The sequence below is a fragment of the Psammomys obesus genome, unplaced genomic scaffold, assembly GCF_907164565.1.
Source record: "Psammomys obesus unplaced genomic scaffold, mPsaObe1.curated_primary_1811, whole genome shotgun sequence".
In the NCBI taxonomy this organism is placed as follows: Eukaryota; Metazoa; Chordata; class Mammalia; order Rodentia; family Muridae; genus Psammomys; species Psammomys obesus.
In genome coordinates, this window is record NW_026591450.1 from 627,427 (window position 1) to 647,608 (window position 20,182).

Consider the following 20,182-nt stretch of genomic DNA (forward strand, 5'->3'; position numbering starts at 1 on the left):
GTGTGTGTGTGTGTGTGTGTGTGTGTGTGTGTGTGTGTGTGTGTGTAGTGGAAGTGGAATTTGAGAGAGGGTTTCATTATGTAGCTCTGGCTGTCCTGAAACTCACTGTGTAGACCAGGCTGGCCCCGAACTGACAATGATATTCCCACCTCTGCCTTCCCAGTGGTGGTGTTAAAACCTGAACCACTCTACCTGGCCAAAGAAAGGATTTTAAATGAGTAAATGGCTCCAGGCGATTGGTCTGTAGGCAAGTCTGTGGGGTAATACCTTGATTTATGGTTGATATTGGAGGGAGTACTTCACTGTGGGCAGTGCCAACAGCAGTTGGGCAAGTGTTGCTGGGATGTATTAGAAAGTAGGATGAGCAAGCCAGTAAGCAGCATTCCACTATAGCCTCTGCTTTATTCCTGCCTCTAAGTTTCCGTGTTGAGTTCCTGCTCTGACTTCTCTCGGGGACACATAAGCTTTAGGGTGAAACAAACCCTTTCCTCCCCGAGTTGCTTTTGGTCATGCTATTTTATCATAGCAATAGAAACCCTAACCAAAACAAACCCAAAGAGATTATGGGCTTAAAACTGCTTTCAGTTAATTCAAGGGGGATTCCCCACCCCTTGGGTGAGTACAGCATTAATTATAGAGCATAGAGACTAGGAAAATGAAGCTTTAATAACAACCAATGCTCAACTCATTTACACATTTATTGCTTGGTAGTTAGAGGGAGCCAGGACTGTAAGCGACTAACTGGCTGGCAGAGCAGTAGATCATACTTGGACCCGCTCTGGGCCTCTCAGGCATCTGGGGCCTGTCCCAGACAAAGATGTCTCCATCAGGGGAGTTTGCCCAGCCACACTCAAAAAATGAGATGTTTTCGAATTAACTGTGCTGTCCATGTACTGCCACTTCTACGCCATGAAATCAGCATAGCTGACATCACTCGGCTAAGCAGTCGTCAGGGAAGTCACATGGGAAGTGATTTTTGCAGCACTGGTAAATCAGGAGTTGCAGCTGTGGCTGTTCCCCTCCCCTGGTGAGGCATTTAACTTCGCTGGGCTTAGATTTTTTTTCTCTCTCTCTCTTTCTAAGACATAAGGGATTAAGAAGAGATGGATCCTAAGGTCACTTCTCTTAGCTCTTGAGATCTTATGCACTACCTTAGATGGAACAATCATGAGCATCAGATGCACTCCACAGGAAATGGATATAAACTGAATACTCACCTGCTACCCATGACACACTGTGAAAGTGCCTTAATTCCATCTCCAAGGGAAGAGAAAGGACATGAACAGAGCATGGCAGAAGGGATGAGATGATTTCTTTCCTCCCACATAAGTTCTGCTTCTCCCTGTGGCAGAACTTCTCCTTCTCTCTGATGGTGCTTGTCATTTTCAGTCTCCATTACATTCCACATTCTCATGGTGTTCCTTTACCTCAAGAAACTCTCTCTTAGAGAGCTGAGATGCTATTTGCAGGGAACTGTAAGTCCAAGTCTAAATAGGAAGGCAATATATTCATTTAACTTTTTTTGTTGAGTCTAGGCAGAGTTTATTATGTGTGTGATTCTAGTGAATCTAGATCCAAAATGAACAAATGCTGCTTCTATACACTGAATCTTGATGGCAGTCTACGGACGGGGTCATGGTGCATGATGGTAAGATCGTGTGTGAAACCCACTGCAGTGGCCAAACCACACTCTATAAAATTTAGGACAAAAGGACTCAATGGCCCATAAATTAGCTTTGTTCCATCAAATTCAGAAATTTTAATCATGTAAGTAACGATCATCAACACTCATATCTGGATATTTCCTCCCCTCCAGTAACACAAATATCTGAGTCTCGATTCTAGTTATGAAGGATACCTTAGAAAATAGCCATTTTTAAGAAAACTAAATATGGATAGCCATTTTAAGAAAAGTAGATGTGGAACTGACTTATTTCTCTCATTAACAAAGAAAAAAAGTCTGCAAATGATCAAGTTTAGAAAATCTGTTAGAGAGGAATATTGTTAAGAGCCAAAGTAATGCAGTCATTGAAGTAGACCACACAGCGGATTTTCCTACTTAAAAATTCCATATTTATGATGAAACTTCAAAGCTTACTTTGTAAGAATTCCAAGGCTGCCATAAAGACCTTACTATGGTTTTCTGTTACTTGCGATTGCCTCACAAGTGGTCTTCAGATCCAAGTTTTAATGAGAGAACCAAATGGTTTGGCATAAATGTGAGATTAGCTGTCATCAAGAATGAAAATATGTTCTTGTCAAAAGTATTTCAAAATATTTAGTAGCTTTCAGGATCTGTCTGTCAAACTAAAACTAACAGTATAAAGTACAGTTGAAATATATGACATAAAGCATGTGAATGTCACTAAATATTTTCAACTGAGTGCTGGAAATACACTCTGTGCTGTCCAGAGTTGAGAAGTAAGACAATTTCTTGCTCAGAGGGAGATGAAAAAGGGCAAAATACTTGTGATTGGGAATGAAAAAGAAGGGACGGGGAGCTGTCATGAAATTGGTTTGGAGCCATAATACCTAAAATAGCAAGGTGTAAGTCCCTAAGGGCTGTGACAGGCTATTTCCCTATATCACTGGAAGCAGATGCTTCAGCCTGTGATGTCCTGGCAGTGACTAGGGTAAACATAACCATGGTTCCTCCATGCTCATCTTACCCAGTTTTTAACATGCTAGAAAGCATGGAGCTCTGTCTCTTGGGACTGGCAGTGACTCCTACACAGTAAGAACAGGCTTGGATCATCACAGCCTTGTTCCAATGTGGTGCTAGGCAGTAGGAAGCAGGAGGCCTTCATGCTTTCTAGGGACTCACTAGTTGCAGAGTTGAGGAAGAGAGGCTCACAGGTCAAACAGGATTTTGTTATGTGAAACCCATTGAGCTAGAAAACTATGCATTTAAGGAAGAAACGCGGGCCCCATCCTGCAACCGTGTTGCTATTTCCACTCAATTGTGGTCTATTTCAAGCCTACTCAGATGTTTGATATGGCAAAGGCTTCTGAAGGCCCCCCAGAGCCTGATTCCTGAGTGAATTCTGACTTACACAGGGCCAGCTTTTAGGCTGTCAATCTGGGTCTGTTATATAATTGCCTTCTTTCTCTAATGCAAAGGGGTGGTATACAGGTATAGTGGTCACAGCACAGGGCAGAGGTTCTGGTGTTTTTCCTCCCTACTGCACTAGAAAGATAGCTCACCCATCTTTTTGGGTTTCAACTGAAGAACACTAATGGTTCAGAATGACAGTGCTAAAGATGGCACTCAGCTCTCCCTCTCTCTCTTTCTCTCTCTGCTCTGTTACCTGCTGACTGTGATCTAAAATGACTCACTTTTCTTGATGTATTAGAGTTAAAACAGGTAGCAAGATACAGTCATTTGAGTGTAATGTCCAACTGGAAAATCTGTTACCTCAGTGCCTAATGTGAATCAGATGCCTCCCTTAGTAGACCTCTGTCACCACCTCTCCTGACATTAAGTAAGTAACAAATTATACACTTGATATGACTAGAACAATGTACCCATTTGTAAATGTGTCAGGAATTTTAGTTATTTAACATACATCTTGTTTTATCATCTTCTGATCGATAATACTGTTTGGAAGAACAGTGAGCTCTATAAGTAGTTTCTTATAGATGTCATATGTGATATATGCCATCATGAAGTGTCTCCCAATAGGGTAGACTGGAGAAATTACATCAATAGGCATTGTCTTCATAATGCTCACAATCTTAGAAAACGGGTTCTTCAGTAGGGGGATGGGAAAACAGGAGCTGGATTCGCTGGCTGGGGATATTGCAGTGAGGTGCTAGAAGGATTACCAAACATGTGTGAGGCCTTGGGTTCAACAAAAGGGAGGGAGAGAGAGCATGTGTACAAGAGCATGGGCAAACTGTGATCACTAGTGAAATAAATCAAGTAAGTTTGAGCCCATCAAGCCACCTCTTGGGATGCAGAGTGCCAAGGGGATCATATACTGGGTAATCTAGTTGTCCTTTTTTGCTTTCAATGCTGAGAATTGAGCCCAGGGCTTTGCACATGTGAGGCACATGGTTGATCATAAAGCCACACCCAATGTGAGAAACAGATATGTATAAGCTGTAAACATATGCCACTAAATATTTTTAGCTGAGTGCTGGAAAATGCACTCTGTGCTGTCCAGAGTTGAGAAGTAGAGACAATTTCTTGCTCAGAGAGACATGATAAAGGGCTGGGAACAAAAAAAGAAGAAATAGAGAGCTATCATGAAATTGGCATGGAGACATAATATCCAAAATAGTAAGGTGTAAGTCACTAAAGGCTGTAATAGTTCCTGACCTCAGAGTCTCCAGTCAACTGGGAATCCCTGAGTCCTTCCCTAACATGATATCTGTCATGGAATCTTCCTTCGCCCAGGAGAAACTGTGCCTCTAAATGTCCATGACCACCACTGACAGCCTCAGACTACATATTCTGGCTTGGTCCATTTCAATGGCCATCTTGTCTACCTCGAGGAGCTGATGTAGATAATTCAGCAGATGCTTTCGGAGATCAGTTTGATTTGCTCACTATTGCAGTTGGTAAAGATGCCAGAAGACTACAGATAGCATGTTTCTCACATGGCTTCAGCTACTTCCATGACCTCATGTAAACGTGTTCCAATTATATATCTGAACAACATGATTTTCTTAGCCAAGCCAGGCCAGGGCCAACAGCCAAAAGGATGACACACCCTTTGTCGAATGACATCAGAGTTACCTAGTACTCTCAGACTCACTGTGTTGGTGGTGCTAAGAACTCAAGCTGTCTTTAAATATTTCCTACCAATGGTAAGACTACTTTTTTGTGAAAATGTATATACAATTTTATAGCATGTAGTTCAGTGGCATTAAGTGACTCATACACTTATACAGCCATGCAACCATCACCACTACCTACTTCTGGAAATTGCCATGACTCAATTACCCTAAACTAAAATTCTGTCCCCATTAGACACCAAGCCCTTGCCTCTTCCTCAGCCCTTGGTAATTGTATAAAAGTGACTACTCTAGACAGCTCAAAGGGGCAACGTCACACAGCATTGACCATTCAGCAACTGGTGGTCTCACTTAGCCTCGTGGTCCAAATGTGTGTAGCTATGGTCAGGTATGTTCTCTTTTTAAGGCTGAATGCTACCTCACCACACTTTGTGTATCTGCTCATTTGCCAAAGGATGGTTGGGTGGCTGCTAGCTTTTTAGCTTCTGTGAATGACTGCGCTGTGACCATGGGTATGTAAATAAGCCTTTATGACTGACTCTTCAACTCTTTGGAACATTGTGAATGACTTCCTTTTATAAATAAGTAGTCTATAAGTAGGCTGCATTGTGGGGCCCCAGGACAGTACTTTAAAACCCTGCATGAACACCTCAAAAAAGGAATTTGAAAGAGAAACAAGTTTAGCAGACTATGTTGGCCAAGGCACAAAAATTAACTAGGTAAAAGATTTCTTGGCTAACAGCCTTATCCAATGGAGTCCTCAAGCCATAGTGATAAACATTTCAGAATCCAAAAATCTATTTTAATTTGTTTTTTTTCCTCCATTCTGCTTAGTTTGTCTCTTAATTTATAGCTCTTTCATTGGAGCTATTTCATTTACCTTAGCTTAATTTGATTTGTTATTTATTCAGAGCTCCAGTTAAACTGTTGAAAGTTCTTCACATATTATCACCCAAATTAGCAGTGCAATGTCTAAAAGAGAAATGATTGCTGAGTGCCCTCGACTGAACTAAAAAGGCTGAAGCTAATGCAGTGGTCAGGATGGTAATTAAAGATATTTTTGAGAATTTAAAATTTTATAAATCACAGGACACATGGCATTTTAAAAAGTTGTGAGCAATGTCCTTTGAGCCTCAGGTTTAGAACAGGGCCTGGAAAAAAAAAATCAATGAGCAGTGTTGCTCTGCACATAATCAGATCTATAATTCTGACCTTTGAAACAGTGAACTTCTTCATAGTCCTCATTCATCAAGCGCTCTTCCCACCCGTGTTCTCCCTCTGCATAATGAATTCTCCTTTTACTTAGATACTTAGGACTTGAGTTTAAGTTTGGGTACTGCTCTTTAGGTTATGGCTGACCATGAAAGTAAAGAGGCTCTTGGGACATTAACTCATTATTCATACTGCTATTTTGGAACACTGTTGCCCACATGAGGCTGACCTCTCTGGAGGAGCGTCTCTAACGACTTGGGCAGCAGGATTGTATAAGGCTGTAGACTGATGATGGGATGGTGCAGCCTGATTTCCCAACCTGCCAGTTGTCTCCTTGAAGGGACACGCTCTGCCTCAGCTAGAGGGAGGTGAAGTTTCAAGAATCATGCTAGGACTCTAGAGTTCCAGGTCAAAAGATACACAAAACAATTTGAACTTAGGACAATGGCTAGGGAGGAGAATTAGAATTGATTGGGAATTCAGGTGGAGAGGCCCTTGGAGTTTAAGCATCTGCAAAGCTGTGAGAGCAGAGAGTCAATGTGATCCCAGACAAAGAGTTTTTGGCTAAGGCATGCGAATAGCTACCTGCCGAGCAGGGGTGGAGTGGCCTGGCTTGGCTGTAGGGACAGGCTGTGTGGCAGTCAGGCGTTAGGAGGAGTGCAGTTGGCTGAGGAAGGGTGGCAACTCGTTGGTAGTGGGCACAACGGATATTCCAAGGATCTGTGTCGGCCAAATCAGTCAAGGACTATGCAGATCACGAGGTCCTAGGTAAGGGACATTTTGCTACTTAAGCATTTCAGTAAACAGCTTCTTCCGAAATTTGTTTTTAATTGGCATTTCTTTTGGATATAGGGTCAATGAGCCAATATTTGGCACAAAGTCGTTATTAAACATGGTCAAAGGAACAACAAAGTGTTGGCTGATTAGCCATGCGAGGATGATCTAGAAGTGAGAAGCCCAAAAGAATCCCAGCGTGATTGCTACCACAGACAAAAGTCTAGTCTTTTCCATTGTAAAAGCACTGAGTAGAAGACCTAAAAAAGCTAATATTTTTAAGATCCATGACTATAGTATGGAGAAAAATTTGTTCTCACATTTGTCTATCATTTTAGCTCTAAATTCATGACACTTGTGAACAAGATGCAAACCAATGTACTATTTGTATAAGTGCGTTTCAAAAATGACATAAAAGTAAAGTAGTTGTTCTCAGAGCAAAATTTGGAGGAGAGAGGGAGGACATGGGGAAATGTCTAATATTCAGTATGGCGGGAGGAAAACTGTTGCTGACAACAGCTCAGCCAATGTAAAAAGAACTCCAAATGTTCCCAGGAAAGAAAGAACACAAATCTGAGGTGACAGCCATGTCAGCTACCCTGACATGATCACTCTATATCCTAGACATGGAGTGACTAGTGCCCTGTGCCTTATAAATACGCGTCCGTACTGCCTGCTCGTTCAAACACGTGCAATACAACGGTAACAGGTACTCAATAGTTTAGATGTTACTGACTAGTCCATTCATCTTTTAAATAAGCCATAGGTGAAATTAAATATACATCTATTCAATTCAACTACGTTCATATTTTAAAGTAAGAATGGGAAGAAGTATAGTCGAGTTTTCAAATAATCCTACCTTCCAGGCGGGGAATCCATCCATTAGAATGTTTATGCTACAGGAGAGTTAATCAAATATGATACTGTATGTAACTTATAGTTCATATAAGGCCTGTTAGTGTATGTATTGCTAAACTGAGCAACATTCCCCATGTTTTCAAGAGTCAAAACGATTCTTGCACTACATGTTTGTTTGTTTGTTTGTTTGTTTGTGGGACTAGTGATGGAAGCCAGGGCCTTGTCCACTCTGCAGGCCTGGATTAAAGAAGTCTCTTGTTTGCCTTGCATGCCTGCCCTGGACAAAGCACCGTGACAGATGTGAGGCCATGTGCGGAGCATGGTCCCCAGGGATCATCTCATAGCCCCACCATGCTGCCATCTAACAGGAAACACAGCAGACTCCAACACCATCCCAAGAGTGGCTGTGGGAAGAGTGGACACCAGGACGAAATGAGGAGAGGGCAGGGGAAAGCACAAATCCCAGGTGTCTGAATTAGCATCAAGTGCTCAGGCCAGGGCTGTGTCCAATGTCAAGGAGACATGATTCACGTTAGAAATTTGCACTGAGAATGCCCAGGGGAGAGAAAACGGTTTGTTCTTAGGTAGGATGACCTCAGCTGCCTTCTGCCTTGGTTTTCCTTGATTTGTTTTCACAAAGTAGAGGTATGTTTAGAACTCAGTAAGTGAGTCCATTTTCACTTGTTGCAGTAAGACCTATAGAAACACCTTCATGTCAGCGCCAGCAGAGTGTCAGCACAGCTTGAGGGTACAAGAAGTACAATACCCCAAACTTCTGTCAGTAGATCAAAATTCACAGTCTGAAGGGGCACTTGGCAAAAATTTGTTTTGTTTTGTTTGTTTGTTTACTTAAGTAAATATATTTCTCAACATTTTGTTTCACCTCACACTATATTGTCAAAACCAAGAAAACAACCACAAAGGGTCCTCTAACTAAAAGGGTCTTCTTCAACCTTTTGAACATTCATACTCTAAATGAACATAAATGAAAGGTTCTGTTTATAACTACATTCCCTATTAAAAAGAAATTCAGATTTATGCTAGAAATTCATGTCACAAATCACAGATCCAGCTTAAAGTCAAACTAGAAACTGTTTTGTTTTTTTTTTTTTTGGCATGTGCAGTTTCCTTCTATTTTGAGTATTGTTCATGGCTATTTTTACTTATTAATATGAAATAAAATGGGAGAGAAATGAAGTGATTTTATGAAATTTGAGTTCTGGGACTCTCTGAGACCCACATTTCAACTAAATAAAATGCCCTGCTTCCACAGCCTTGGCACGCTCTCTTGTACTAATAGAAGGTGAGGTCGTGTCAGCCCAAATAGGCAAACGTTCTCTAGATACTGGAAAGACAGTGATAGGACAGGAGAATCAGCATCTGGAGACCGACACTACAGAGGATGGTCAAGTTTTTCTTGACATCCTTGGCTCAATGGTGTTTCAGAGCTAAGATGCAAAATAATAATAATAATAATGGACAGAATGATGATGAGCCGAGCAGAAGACTGTCTGACCACAACACCAGGAGTCAGGAGGACAACTGTACCTGAGGGTACTCGACCTCATGTTGGCATGAGGGCCCAGCACAAAGACGGTGTAGAAGCCTGTCCTGACCTCCTGGGACTGGGGCAGATGGAGGAGCAGCACTGGAGGCCTGCTTGGGCTTCAGTGCAAGTGTATGCTGAGGACACTGTCCACCTGGTAGGCAGGCACTGTGCACCTTGCTGGCTCTGTTAAGGCAGCTTTTGATTCCTAACGTGTTGTGAGCAAGGCCACAGGTAACCCTGTGCGGTAGCTTCTGGACCTCAGAGTTTCCCCCAAGCCTGGCAGCACCGACGCCTCAGCCACTCCAGTGCAGAGTGGTACCCATCACCCAGCCCCTCCCCATCCACTGAATAAGCAGGGTCTTCCACACAGTGAGTCCCAGTGGGTGACGGATGGCTTTCCTCTGTGCCTTCAGGGAACCCGGAGGACGGGGGTAATCAGTGGCCAAACGCATCTGTATGCACATCTGTCATGGGTCAAGCATTCCCAGGCACGAGGGATTTTCTAGCTCCGGTCTTTATATATAAATGAGTTCATGCTAAATGTGCATATTTTACATGCCACTGAGGAAGAAGAAACTGACATACATACCTCTCTCTGTACTTTCATGATGTGTGGTTTGAAACTGGGATTTGAATTAAGTTTTAGACATAAGGTATTTTCCACATACAGGTCACACTGGGCTACAGTTGGGGGGAATGCTATCTCCCATGTAAAAAGGCAGAGTGGGGGGGCCAGAGTCAATATGGTTGGCCTCTAGCCACACACATCAGGGGTCTCTTTGAGAGCAGTGTTTTCACCAGATTTTCTGTTTCCCTTTTTGTTACATGATGTCCTCAGAAATATTCCCCATTTTTTAAATTGTAAATTTCTTCAAGGCAGTACTGGTATTGTTTCACACAATACGATGGGCATTAAATGTTTCATGACTTGCTTCATTTGTAAAAGGCGCATTCGTTAAATGTGTCATAGACAGGTGGCTGGGTATGCATTTCAGGGTTAAGATGGTTATATATATCACTAACTGGTGCTTCTGTACAGAATAGCTCCTGCTTGCTATCTTATATAATAATTCATATTGCTTTAATTAGTTTTCAACAGTCACAACTGTTGAGCTTGCTATGTACCAGGGTGGCTTAGATGGGAATATAATTATAATTAATACAAATGCTCTCAAACTTATGTAAGACCTACCGCAATTTTAGAAACAACAGCAAATATAATTAATCACAGTAAAATCGACAGTGGTGATACACTACAGTCTGTCAAACTGTTATTGAGATAAATTATTCCTTATGGAAAATGTTGAAAATGCAGGTATTTTTATTTACATAAAAGCACTACAGCAGATGTGGGTAAAATATGGTAAAAATAACTCCTATTTACACTACTGTAAATGAATTATGAGAGAAGGCTGATATGAGGCTTTGCATAAGGCTTTCGTTTTCTAGGTGTTCACTTTACAGCCTTCTTCAGCGTTTGCTTCCCCCGAACTTCGAGAGGTCAGAGGTACATGCCATTTAGGACAGGGACAGAAGACACTGACATGTCCACAGATAAAAATAAATGTATGGGTCTTACCAAAGGTTTTTTTTTTTGTTGTTGTTGTGGTTGTTTGTTTTGTTTTGTTTTAAGCAAAGCTTGGCCCGTTAGTCCAGGCACAGCCTAACAGATTTGGGAGAGTCATAGGACAGTGAAAAGCACCTCTCATGGTCCCGCCTGCTTTTGGTCACTGACACCTGTAAGCTAAAGCATTCCACGAACTGAAAGGCTTCCCATCCTCTATCCGAGTTCCACCTTCAGCAAATACTGTTTCACAGGTTTGTCCTCGAAGGCAAGATGGTGGTAGCTGAGTTAGTATCTGATGGTGCCTCTTTACAGAAATGCGAAAACATGCACCAGTGCTGGGATTTGCCAGACCCATGCCTAGCTCCTGATTGGCGTGGAGTGCTGACCAGCACAGATGACAAGCTCATCCTCCACAGCACACGTTTCCAGGGGCGCTTCCAGAAATACTGAGACATTTTTTTTTCAACCACTCACTTTCTCTTGTGCTATGGCCATGAATGCACTCTCCCAAATAGGCAGGTAGGTAGGTAGATAGATGATAGACAGATAGATGGTAGATGGATGATAGATGATAGATAAAAAGAAAGATGATAGATAGATGGTGATTAGATATAGATAGATGATGATAGACAATAGATGATAGATAGATGATAGATATATAGACAACAGATGATAGATAGATATATGGATAGACAGACAGACAGACAGATGGTAATAAATAAATCTGTGAGTAGAGGAAAGCCAGACTAGTAGCACAAATAGAAAATTCCACAAAGTTTGATAACACTAATTTCCACCTAGTAGAAAAAAATAGCCAGTTCTGCATAGAAACCCACACCTGGGGTCATTCTTTGCCTCCCTCCACCCATTCTCTTTCTTCATTCCCTGCTGACTTCTCTTCATTTGTTGATGGTCTTCTGTGGGACAGTGAGAAATGTGGCTGAAAGACCAACTGCTCACCAACCAACATCACAGGGCCTGAAGTGACTGAACAAAGACGGTTATTTGTAAGGCCTACTGGGGAGCTTAAATAATGAAACACGCTTGTTACGCACCAGTGAAACTCCAGCAACTGATGCATGATTCATACGCTAGTTTAACTATTCTGTCTAAAAACGGTGCTTGTAAAAGTCAGACTTGAATTTTAGTGAAAAACCCTGCACAATTCCAAGTTTTAAGAATTTGTATCACGTGTAGCTCAGGCCTAAATTTTGAAGCATTGCGTTTATAGGCAACGCGTGCTGGCTAATTTGTCTTCTGGAGAACGCGTTCTCTATTTCAGAGAAAGCAAATACAGCCATGACGCATGCTGTGCAGACAGCCCTGTTAAGATTACTGGGTAGTAAATAATCATGTAAAATCTGATGTGACTTATGGGTCTTTAGTCTAAAGTTGTATCAAGGCCATATGTTACCAGAGGCAATCTCTTCAAATGCATAATTTATAGCATCAACCCTGTGGCTACCTGAGAGACCTAGGAAGAGAAATGAACAAATCCAGCAGAGGGAGGCCCTTGGAGGATTAGTTAGCATTTAGCTGAGGTCACAAGGGCAACTGGATTACTATGTTTCAAGCTGTTCCTCACAGAGAGCTTGCTGGATGACACAAAGATCCAATATAGTCTCAGAATTGAAAATAAATCTCCTAGATCTTCAGTTTGAATATCTGGGCACGAAGAACCTATTGTTACTGTTTTGTTTTTTTCCTTCGTACATGTTAGGAACACTAGCAAAATCACTGATGTCCCCAAATAGGTATCTATGTAAATACTGAGGTGAGGGTCAGGAAAAGACCACCCAGAAAAAAAAATGAGTGATGAGAGACAAGGAAAAAGAGACAAACAAAAACAAAAATATGTGAGATATGGGGAAGAAGAAAGAGAAATAAAGATTCAAAGACAAAGAATGCTAAGCATTGAAGCTCATTCCTGCAGTCCCAGCATGAAAAGGATGGTAGCAAGATCTTGAGGTCAAGGCCAGCCCCGGCTGCAGAGTGAAACCCCATTTCACAAAAGAAAACAAGCAAGCCAAAGAATGAAGACAACAACGAGGCAGGGAAAGGAAGGATGGGCTAAAGGACATGGAAGGAGTGGGAAGACACGTGGACGGGTTCACGAGCTTGGACACAAACTCATTTACACAGTATTCTAACACAGGCTTATCTTTATTTTGGACATTTCTCAGGCTCTACAAGCTCATGTAGAAGAGATTCGGGGTTGGGATTATTATCTCGAGCCCACAAAGCATCTCCAATTGCCAGGGAGTGCACTAGTGGAATGGAATCCTAAACTCCAAATGTCCATGACGGACCTCTCCCTTTTGCTCTTAGGTTACCTTCTAGTCTGTTCTCCGCTCTTCATTCCAATAAATGGCATCATCACTACGGACTTGCTGGGAGAAGAACTAGCTTTCTTCTAGGCTTCTCCTTCTCCCTCCAAACAGCTACCGAAATTTACCTCCCCAATTCACCAGTCTCCTCACAACCGCTCTCCTCCTTCCTACACTGCCATCCGAACAGGAAACTTAGCTGATGCCACCACCAGCTAGATTTCAGGATGGAGCCCAGCCGCTGCCTATGACTACACAGGACTTTCAGGATCTTACTCGGGCAAGCTTGCCTACTTCACCTACTCCATCCACGGCCACATCTCCATTCCATGGCTACAGCTGCATTTCAACTGTGGAGCAAAGCAGCAAGCCCCATGGTCTTACGCTGTTCTGGAGCCTCTATCTGACTGCTTCCAATCATTTCTGTTTGCCATTTCATATAAAGTGAAGACTTTAGTTCATTATTAAGTTTTATTTTATTTTATTTTTTTAAAAAAAAACTTGCTCACACGAAAGTAGACACTGAATATTTTCCAACGAGGGAAGAAAAACAATCAGTTACTGTATCCAGATCTACTTATCTCTTCCACCAACAAAGGACCCCTCAGTGAGACAGAACCCTGTCATAACACTAAACTTGTGCTAATGACTTAGTCCTTCAACTTGTGTCTTTTACGTTGGGGCTGCTCATCAAGGTTGTTTTCTCATGAGAGCACTGTATTATTTAGCTGCTCTAGCATGGTGCCGGCATAGGGCGCTGGCTTGAGAAATCCTGTCCTCATCATTTTCATTGTAATGGGAGGGAAGTCTTCCTTCTCATTCAGTATCAAATACAAGAACTTGGGAGTATCAAATACAAGAACTTGCAGTCATTAGGACCAAAGACTTATCAGGGAAACAAAGCACTTATATTATCCCATGGGAAGAAATGAAGCATTTGCATTTATTTTGGCAGAATATGCTTTGTTTATCCACAAAAACCTCAAGCATTTACTCTAAAGCTCTGCCCCCTAACTGCCAATGCTACATAATTAAAAATGTTCACAATATGGAGCCACAGCTATGTCTTGGGCACCACTCCCTACCCAGCAAATGGATCTTTTCACACACACAAAGTGCCCTGGCAAACAAAGCAGACAGTTGCACTTTTGGCAACCAGATATAAGCTCACCTCTTCTTCATGACCAGCACAACTCCAAGAAATATGATAACGAACAGCAAGATGCCTGCAATCACTCCAGCAATTTTAACTGTGTGGTCTGTCTGTTTCTCAGGTTCAGGGACTGGCTTTGGAGTAACGGCCCCTGGAGATGAAAAGGACAGCAAGTGGGTAAGACAGAATAAAGATGTTACATTTACATTTTTTTCCCTTGCATTTAACAGAATAATACAACTTATCAGAGCCAGCAGACAGACGGGCTTTGGGTTTTTCTTTCTTTCTTTTTTTTTATAGCAGCTTTTCTAGGTGCTGAAAGCATTGTAATTGTTTGCGTTGTTCTTCAACACTCCGCCACAGCACACCCACGTCTGACCCTTTCATAAGAGACTTCTCAAATGCACTTTTAAATATTTTTATTATATCTTTTAGCTCCTGTTCTTCCGTCCATTAAAAAACATGCTAACAGCACAATAGCTATTCCTAAGCCTTTATCCAAATTTGATTTGCTGGAACATTTTCCTCAATTATTTTTCATAAATGAAGCAATAATTCCATCACATATTAACCCAAACACCTGGAAGAGGGAGATAAGCTCATTTACCATGCATTTTACCAGCCATTGTTTTCTCTGACACAATGGAGACCCCCCACCTTTGGAAATCTGAATCTAGGTCACATCTGGTAAGCAAAAGGATCCTTCTAAGCAATTTATTCACAACGTGGGCAGCAGCTGGTGATCATACCACTGGCGCCCACAGTTCATATCTGTTTAAATGAGATAACCAGGGCCTCAGAGCACTGCTCTGTCTCAGCTCGCTTGCACGACCCTTTCTAACATCCCGTTTGTCCTGCTTACGGTATAATGTGATGGAATGTCAAATCTATGTCTGAAGAAATATCCATTTCTTCCACTAAATGAGTTCAGGATGAAGAATATTAGGAGTATAAGGTCCAATTCATTCAACTTTTTTAAAAAAGGCTTCTCCTTGCCTCATCAGGATACGATGGCCTTCGGTGTCTCCACCACCAACCCTTACTAAATACAGCGATTTCATGTTCTCCTCCTAGAATCTTTTTGCCTTTTTTTTTTTCCAAAGTGAGTTTGTACCTGCTCTTTCTCTCTTGCCATTGTGTTTTCTACCAACATACTCCTCTGTGCTTGGGAAACTGTACTGGTCCTGCATCTGTGCCCACGAGATAGCAAGGCAGGCGACATCATGGGTAGTATGGCATTGTGGGGAAAGCAGCAGAGGGGAGTTTTAGCTGCCCAGCTTTTCTTGCTCTTTTGGAAGAACATGGACCCAGTTTCTTTCCAACTAAACTCTCATGCTAAGATTTCTACCCAAGAGAACGTGGCTGTAATCTGGCCTGATGAAGCCGGATGTAGATTAGAGGAGAAACAAGGGATAGCTGACCCCAGGCCACCCTTACATGCTTCTCCCCTACAAAGGGCTTGAAGCTGTCCCCAGGGTCCTGTCTACTGCCTCCTAGTGCCAGCTTTAGTTACTGCCTTTAATAAAAAGGAGCATACTGGCCACACACCTTCCTTCGTCATTCACAATGATGCACACTGCAAGAGCATTCAAAGGGAACTCTCAATGAATATTATTATTACTGCTACTAATACTATTTTAATTCTGACAATGTCAAGAGGACAGAACATCCTGTTACTTTTCTTTTTCTTTTTCTTTTTTTTTCTTGGATGGGCAGTCCTCAAACCTTCTGTCTAGGTAAATGTTAAAATCTTTTCACTTTTAATGACAGTTATTTTACAATGATAAAAATCACTAAATATTTAAGAGATAACGATAATCTGGCTTCCCTAGACTGGGTGGCACAGCCCCAGGTGGCTAATGTAGAGGAAATTGTAACATTAAATATATTGTTCTGAAAAATCTATAGAAAATACATATGTGAAAAACTTGATAAATGCAAAATGTAACATTACAAATTCAGAAGTGGCAGTCCAACCTTTTCTATTTTTATTTAATACCCAATTTTAAATGCATAATTTGCAAAAAATCTATTTATCTCAATAGCTAAAGGTTACTAGTTCTCCAAATATATTTTCAATATAGCAAAATCACTATTCTTATAAATAAATTGTCAGTAAATACACCAAATGAGAAAAAAAAGAATTTAGGAAAAAACATTCTGTTTAAAAAAAAATTTTTTTTTTTCACATTAAAAAAAGATGCTCTAACTCATACACTCTAAGTTCTGAGATTAGAGGAGGGCCCACTAACAGTTCCATGCTTGCTTCTGCCAACCAAACAACCAGGTATTTTCCCTTGAGCATTTACCATACTGTGTGGAGCTGTGAAGGGATGCTCTTTTTCTGGGGCAATGATTGCTATTCACCCAGCCCTTGTCCTTTTAGGGAAGCATGTAAGGACGTTGTTATGCAGCCAGCAAAGACTCACTGTCATTCTTCCTTAGGACTCAATGTGAACTCATTTCCCTTTGCAGGTAAAGAAAAGGAAAAGTTTTGGTGCCCTGAGTGGCACTAGGACAATGTGATCATGGGAGCAATCACACAGCAGGGCAATGACTCGAAAGGAGGTGGAGGTTGGCCTGGTTTCCTCACATGTTAGCTTCTGAGCTTCTAGGAGAAGCAGAAAGACTTAGACACCAAGTCTTGATTAGGTGGGTACCAGCTTTTAACAGCCTGATGAGAGGGTGTCCATGGCCTAGGCAGGCCCTGTGCCTGTGCCTCCTGTGTGGGCTCCCTTAGAATAAATGATCTTCTCCCCTCTCTCACTTTTTGTAAACATGGGGTTAGGTCTATTGGTAGTTTGCATTACTTTCTTTTTCTATGTGGTAGTTTGAATAAGAATATCCCCCATAGGCTCAAACAGGGAGTGGAGCCCTTTGATTGGATTAGAAGGATTAGGAGGTGTGGCTTTCTTTGTTGGAGGAGGTGTGACACTTCAGGTGGTCTTTGAGATTTCAAAAGCCAATGCCAGGCCCAGTCTCTCTCTCTTTTGGCCTATGGGTCAGGATGTATCTCTCAACTACTTCTCCATGCTTGCCTGCATGGCTCCATGCTCCCAGCCATGATGATAATGGACTAAACCTCTGAAACATAAGCAAAGCCCCAATTAAATACTTCCTCTTATAATAGTTGCCTTGGCCATGGTGTCTCTTCACAGCAAGAGAACCATGACCAAGACTCTGTATGAATTTCACAGTACTGACTGTTTTTTTGTGATGAAGAAAGAAGGGTGCATTCAAACACCATCATTAAAGGTCTCTGATACAATGTCTAGTGTGAAGAAGAGAAACTCAGAAGATAGGGAGTGACTGTCCAGTACGGTATCTGATCAGTTTCAACTTGGAAGAAGAGCTTTGGCCTGGCACTTAGTGTCAAATTAAATAACCCCAGCATGCCAGGCCGAGGACATGACATGCTCAGCCACTGGCTTTAGGTCTGGACCTTGTTTTGACTACTGAACTGGTTGCACAGATTTTCCCCAGGAGGCCATGAAGGCCAGAGCTCCTGGGCATCTTGTCCAAAGCATTTGGAATAGCTTCCCTTTGCTAGGCTGGGAAAGGCTGAAGGGGCATAGTCCTGGTATAATGATGCTACAAGGAATCTTCAGCGGATTACTGCCAGGATGACTGTGAACATGGAAGAAAATATCACCAGTATTCTTCATTTATTTAACAAGTGGTTTCGTGACACCTAATTACTTTTCTTGCTGTATATTAGGAACATGGCAGTGACAAATGGATAAAACAAAAGCTCAGAATTTATATTCAAGGGTGCAAAGAGAGAGAAGTATTTGCACAAAGTCTATGGGCCACATGATTCTTGGTGCCAAACCCTGCTGTAGTGACAACCTAGTAGAACTAAGGTGGAATTACTCTCTGCACTGGAGAGACTTGAAGAAGGAATGGGAGCAAGGCATTCCCCTGGCCTCTGCCAGCAGTGGGAAGGAACATTTAAGGTGGGGCTGAATCACTGGCTAGGAATGGAGTGCAGTGAACTCGGAAAATGGCACATGGCATTGGCATATGGCGATCACTTCCATAAACGAAAGGATTCTGATTCTGATGGAAGTTAAGGAGGATTCTGAGTGGAGAAAATACAACCTGGTTTATATTTCACAGCACTAACCATCTTGGGTGCATATCAGGCTGCCCATGGTGAAAACACAGATATCAGAGTGAGGTTATCACAACAACCCAAACATGACTTTATGGTGGAAGTAGTGGAGATGTTGAGACCTTGTCCAACTTCATGTATTTTCATGGTCACCATAGGGATTTGCCAATGAGCTTCAGTATGTCAGCACAATCAACATCTAGGTTTCTAGAAGCCATTATGGAAAACATGCAGACTTCATTGACTGACACTGACAGTGCGGGTGAAACAAGCACAGAGGGCAGGCAGGGAGAACAGGAGCATCATTTCGGGTGACTTAGGATCCAGATAATAAAATCCAAAGGAGAGGCCAAGCAAGCAGCGGTTGGGACAGGTGAGATCTCTGGGTGTGTAATACAAACTTAGGAAATGCCATTAAATGGTGGTGTGTAAAGCCACGGGTCTACACAGGGGCACTGAGGAAATGAAAACTGGTTAACCAGCCAGGGCAGTGTGGAGAAGAATCAGCCGGGAGGAGGTCATCAAGGTGAACAACGAGAGGGAACGTGCTCAGTGAGACTTGTTCCTCATGCATTAAGATGACAGCATCTCTGAGGCCCAGTGCTAACAATAAACAGAAACAGAAGTCCACGTAAAGGGCGGAAGGAAAATGCCTGCAGAAGTTACATCTTTGAAGGGTCAAAGGTGGGCTTAGTATCCAGGAAGTGGTCACTGTGTACCAAGAAGCAAGGAACGTCTGTTACAATGGCAGATGGGGAAGATGTCTTGGACCATAACACTGCAATGCCCTTCTAATGGCTTTATTGCCTGTGAGGAAAAGAGCTAGAGGGGTTGAGGAGAAGAAAAGGTAAGAAGGTTTTGTGAGAGGTGGGAGGAAAGGCAGAAAGAGCATAGAGCAGTGAGGGTCCAGGTAAGAGGCTGGGGAGGCACAGGCTTTGAAGACGGCCAAAGCTGAGGGCTAAGCCCTGAGAGTGACAGAGGGAACAAGGTAGGTGACGGAGAATGGCAAGGGGTAGAGGTACGAAGGAAACGGGGAATAGCTGTCTCATGAAAAAAACAAAAAGGCACAGTGAAGTTAGCCTGATGCTGACAGAGGTGAGGGCTGAGAAGACTGGGAAGAGATGAGGGCTGGAGCTGTGACTTATCCCTAAGCACACGGAGCTCTGGGATCTCTTCCCCCATCTCGTAACCAGAGTGAGGAAAGAGGAAGAGGCTGAGCAGGGGGAGGAACTTGAGGAGCACCTGAACTTATTCTCCAAGGTGGCAGAGGAATGGCTAGTGAATGTTAGAAGTGTAGATGCCTTACCCAGATGTCCCATGTCACCTACATACAACAGCCATGGCTGCAGAATACACAAGCTTGTTCATATGACACCGGCTTCAAATAAATGCCTCTTTAGTAAGTCCTTCTTCTGCATCAGGTGCCACAACTAAGGGGAATTAGAGGAAGCAGATCACCGAATACTAATGTCTTCTTGACGGAGATATGGTCACTGTCAACAATACATTTAGCTTGGTTAAGCTAAATGCCCAAGAGCGCCAGAATCTAGCCGGAGCAGTGTGGGGAACAGAGTTGGGATGACTCCTGGCCAGAGGCAGTGATAATGAGTGGTCTGATAGATGTCTACAGACAGGCAGGGAGCATGTACCAGCGTGTCAGGCAGAGAAGGCTTTGTAAGTACATAACTGCTTTGCTTCTGGAGCCTGAATCAGAGCTAGGAATGGTCTAGGACAGACCTTGGAAGCAAAACTTTGTGCTGTGGTGGGCATTACCCACCGGTGAGTTAGATAAAATAACGAAGGAACCACAGACAATAATGGAATTGGCCTTATGGAGAGTAACCGGGCAAGACCCCACAGGCTCCACAAAGAAAGGGAGGAAGGAGAT

The 20,182-nt window shown here is 42.5% G+C and overlaps 1 protein-coding gene across 3 annotated transcripts in view; it reads right to left on the minus strand.

Annotated features, from left to right (window-relative positions):
- The window catches only part of Ptprm (protein tyrosine phosphatase receptor type M), a 676,296-nt gene that overhangs the window by 202,120 nt on the left and 453,994 nt on the right, over positions 1–20,182 (minus strand). For all 3 annotated transcript variants that reach the window (XM_055610111.1, XM_055610108.1, XM_055610112.1), the window contains one exon: positions 14,199–14,331. In XM_055610111.1, coding sequence (XP_055466086.1) covers positions 14,199–14,331 — 133 coding nt within the window. The remainder of the gene's footprint in view (positions 1–14,198; positions 14,332–20,182) is intronic.